Source organism: Vombatus ursinus, unplaced genomic scaffold (assembly GCF_900497805.2).
Source record: "Vombatus ursinus unplaced genomic scaffold, bare-nosed wombat genome assembly UNPS02014798.1, whole genome shotgun sequence".
Taxonomy (NCBI): Eukaryota; Metazoa; Chordata; class Mammalia; order Diprotodontia; family Vombatidae; genus Vombatus; species Vombatus ursinus.
Genome location: NW_020954576.1, coordinates 63,575,098 through 63,576,923, shown reverse-complemented (window position 1 = coordinate 63,576,923; position 1,826 = coordinate 63,575,098). Strand labels below are relative to the sequence as shown.

Sequence of the window (1,826 nt, the reverse complement as noted above, 5' to 3'; positions counted from 1 at the left end):
AGGAGGAGGAGGAGGAGGAGGAGGAGGAGGAGGAGGAGGAGGAGGAGTACAACCACTTAACATTTATATAGCACATGTCTGGCACATACAATTTACAACTGTTGCAACTAGATGGTGTAGTGGATAGAGTGCCAGGCCTGGAGTCGGGAAGATTCATCTTCCTAAGTTCAAATCCAACCTCAGACACTAGTTGTGTGACCCTGGGCAAGGCACTTAACCCTGTTTGCCTCAGTTCTCTTATCTGTAAAATGAGCTAGAGAAGGAAATGGCAAACCAAGAAAACCTCAAATGAGATCACAAAGAATCGGTCACGACTGAATATGACTGAAGGCACTTTACAATTATCTCATTCAATCCTCAACAATTCTGTGAGGTAAGGTCTATTATTACCCCCATAGTAAACTGAGGCAAACGGAGGTTAAATGATTTGCCTAGGATTATACAGCTAGTTAAGTGTCTGAAACCGGATTTGAGACTCCAGGCCCCGCACTCTGAGCCACCTACCTACCGACAATAATACAGACCATTTCCACAGCGCTTTATACGTATTTCATTTGATCCTCACAGCCCTGTGAAGTAGGGACTATTGTTATCCCCATTTTATAGACGAGGAAACTGAGACAGAGAGGTCATGGAGTGTGGGTCAGGATTTCCCTCTACTACCTGAATCATCCATAAAGGCTTAAAGTTTGTAAAACTTTTGACATCTCCCCCGACCCTACAAAACAACCTTGGGCTACGGGAAGAACCCGGCGGCTTCTTTCCTCCCACTTCCGCCCGCTGGCTCCGCCCCCAAAAGCCGGAATGGAGCAGGTCCCTGGAAAGCCGCCTCCCCAGCCCGGAAACGCGACTCTGAGGACGGGCCCGTTCCCTTGGGGGAGGGAGGCCTTCTCTCTAACGACAGAGTCGGTACAGACCCGAGGGCCACCCCCGCAATCAGGAAACCATCCCAAGAAGAGTGACTTACCTGCTTGGAGCGGAACACCGAGCCCTTCCGATGTGACTCCTTCGAGCCACCGTCTCCTCGAGATGGAGGGGGCGGGATTTCCTGTGTTCCCTCCTCTGCCCTCTTTGTGAGCGATTTCCGGCTGCTGCCGGAAGCTGCTGGTGTGGACGACAAGTTAGCTGACTTCACGACCCGATGTTGCGGAGGAAAATGGCCTTTGTCTTAGCTGACGTGTCTGGGGCTGGGGGTCTCCCCTTCACTTCCGTCGTGGGCAGTATCTCTCAGTTGTCTACCCCTCCCTGGGGCTCCCTCCCTGCTCCTGGGCTAGGACGTGGGCCGGGACCGCGGGACAGGGAGGTGGTAGGGGGCTTTATGTAATAGGAAACCCAAATCATAAAATACTCTCTAGTAAACATTTGTGCTTTTAGGAGGTAACCTGCACCTGTGGAAAGTCTTATTAATGGTACTTGCTGTGACAAGCAGAGTGACCTTGACAAAGTCACTTAACATGTGAGCTGTCGTTTATTCATCGGTAAAATGAGGGGCTTGAACTGGATTACTTCGAAGACCCTCTTCCAAATCCAAGTCTATAACCCTTAAAAAGTATAGGCACGAGGACCGGACTTCTGGTTTCCCTTGTATAGCGCACTCCCTCTACCAATGCAGGTTGGCACGTACTCTGTAAATTATAGTCTTAATCATTCAGAGAACTGAGCGGTTAAGTGACTTGCCAACGTCAATACAGCCAGGATAGGTGAGAGAACTTAAAGGAAGGTCTTGTGGCTTTGAGGCCATGTCTATAGCTCTTGCACCTCCCTGCCTCTGATGACCCTTAAAAGCGCTCCTCAAAAACTACCTCTTCCAAGAAGCCTTCCCTGAA

General features: G+C 50.0%; 1 protein-coding gene across 3 annotated transcripts in view; it reads right to left on the bottom strand.

The window, feature by feature from the left end:
• LOC114049573 (cytochrome c oxidase assembly factor 6 homolog) overlaps positions 1 to 1,071 on the bottom strand; it is an 8,914-nt gene extending 7,843 nt beyond the window's left edge. Inside the window, exon 1 of one of the 3 annotated variants that reach the window (XM_027870822.1) lies at positions 968 to 1,071. Coding sequence is in view for 1 of the 3 variants with exons in the window: in XM_027870821.1 (XP_027726622.1) it covers positions 664 to 676 (13 nt within the window). In the remaining 2 variants the exon portion in view is untranslated. Of the gene's footprint in view, positions 1 to 524; positions 642 to 663; positions 766 to 967 lie in introns of those variants that run through there. The other 2 variants (XM_027870821.1, XM_027870823.1) reach the window with 2 other exon arrangements.
• Between the last annotated feature and the right edge of the window lie 755 nt (positions 1,072 to 1,826).